Here is a 2015-nt window from a genome sequence, read left to right on the forward strand (position 1 = left end):
CAAGGCATGTAGAAACAACGTCTAGTGTACTCCTCATATTGGACATACAGAAGTATGATCTGTTGAGCACCGTTTGTGCCAAATACGTCCAGATGTTAGTCTTCTGAGTCAGCATCTTTGTCAGTCTGCAAGGTCGGCTGGCCACTTCGCGGTAAGGGGCTTCTCGTCCTCCCCGGCTTCATGCTTATACGGCCAAAAGGAATCCAGCGAGTGCACACAGAGCACAAACATGCATACAGTGATCTAAAAGAATGGAAACAAAACAGTTATTACTCATTCTCACAAATAACATTTGTCAGCCGGCACATGTTCCTGTTTTTATTGCCCTGGCTTCATAATCAGGATGACATTGTCTTTTCCAGTTGCAATGATTTCTGCCTGTTTAGGGGGTCTATTTGGAGACTCTACCCACACTTTGGCTCCTGGGTTTTTATCAGTCGAGATAAACCCTCCTTCCCCACGTAGAGTGAGGAGGACTGGGGCAGTCCCCTTCTTCACTATCCTTCTGTATACTGGCATAATCACCATTTGCGCAACTCTGTCTCCAGATTGTATCACTAAATCAGCATCTCCAGTATTAAGAAGGATGACTTTAATTTCTCCTTGATAATCTGCATCAATTATACCTCCCAGCACTTGGATGCCCCTGAGAGCCAATCCAGATCGAGGAGCAATTAAACCAAAGTGCTCTGGGGGTATCTGAATTCCCAATCCTGTATAAATGAGTGTAATGTCTCCCGGTTTTAATCTGTACAACTTCAAAGCATACTGGTCAAGACCTGCAGCCTCCGGTGTCGCTCTGTACGAAGCCAAAGCTCCGGGAACTGTCTCCCAGCAAATGACAGTATTGGTAGCCACATGAGGCTGAATCTGCAAAGCTGGAGTTAACATTCACATTAAAAGCGTTTCTGCATTTGCTAAAGGTCTGTCATTTAAAATCTGTAAAGCTTCATTCAAATGATCTTGCCAACATTTCAAATTACCATCAGACAACTTTTTCAGTTGATCTTTCAACAGTACATTCATGTGCTCAATCAAACCCGCAGCCTGTGGGTAATACAGGATGTGAAAAATCCACTCAATATTGTGCTGTACACAATAATCCTGCACCAATCTACCTTTAAAATGACTTCCATTGTCATTTTGAATCTGTAATGGAATTCCATAGTACAAAATCAGCAAGGCTAGGGTTTTTAATGCATTTAACTGGGTAGCATGTTTACATGGAAAAGCTATCAAACATCCAGAGTATATGTCCACAGCCGTGCACACATATTGACATCCTCTACTCAGTGGCAGCGGCCCAATATAATCGATTTGCCAAATCTGCGCTGGTAACTTTCCTCTACCTAGCTGACCTCTCACTATCTGTGGGACTGATCTGTGTCAGGCATGTTGACAAACAGGACACTGCAAAATCAGAGTTTAAATCAAGTCTAGGGGAATGTGTATCCCTCTATTTTCTGCCCACCTGCTAGTAATCTGCTCTCCAAACTGTCTGCACTTCTGATGTGCCCACTTCACAATACCAACCAAGTCAGAATCCTGCATTTCGACGTTCTGCTTTTGAAATCTTAGCTTTCTCATCTGAACAATGAGCATCTACATGATATAAGGTAACTGCACTTTGTGTCAACATGGTCTAGATCTCTTTCCACAACTCCTTGCCTCACACCTCTTTTGCATTCATCATCCAACTATGAGCATGCCATGTGAGAAGCCAAGTTGGTAACCCATTGGCCTTGGACCATGAATCAGTATAAATATGACATTTTCCTGGCAGTTCTTCTTTCAAAGCTTGATACACAGCATAAAGTTCTGCAAATTGACTACTCTTTCCTTCTCCAGTAGTAGTCAACTATTTCTGGGTCACAAGATTGTATGACACCTCCTTCCAGTGCCTCTTAGCTCCTACATACCTGGCTGAACCATCAGTAAACCATACATGCTTTTTGTCCTCGACGGACAATTTGCCAAGTGGCTTACCCCACTTAACAGGAGATTCCTGTATCTCA

At 43.1% G+C, this 2015-nt stretch overlaps 1 protein-coding gene across 1 annotated transcript; it reads right to left on the bottom strand.

The window, feature by feature from the left end:
- Window positions 1–318: 318 nt before the first annotated feature.
- On the bottom strand, window positions 319–891 carry LOC144820189 (deoxyuridine 5'-triphosphate nucleotidohydrolase-like). Its single transcript, XM_078677801.1, has one exon. The coding sequence runs from the start codon at window positions 889–891 to the stop codon at window positions 319–321; it is 573 nt and encodes a 190-aa protein (XP_078533927.1).
- Window positions 892–2015: the final 1124 nt, after the last annotated feature.

Source organism: Lissotriton helveticus, chromosome 2_1 (genome assembly GCF_964261635.1).
Source record: "Lissotriton helveticus chromosome 2_1, aLisHel1.1, whole genome shotgun sequence".
NCBI classification, from domain to species: Eukaryota; Metazoa; Chordata; class Amphibia; order Caudata; family Salamandridae; genus Lissotriton; species Lissotriton helveticus.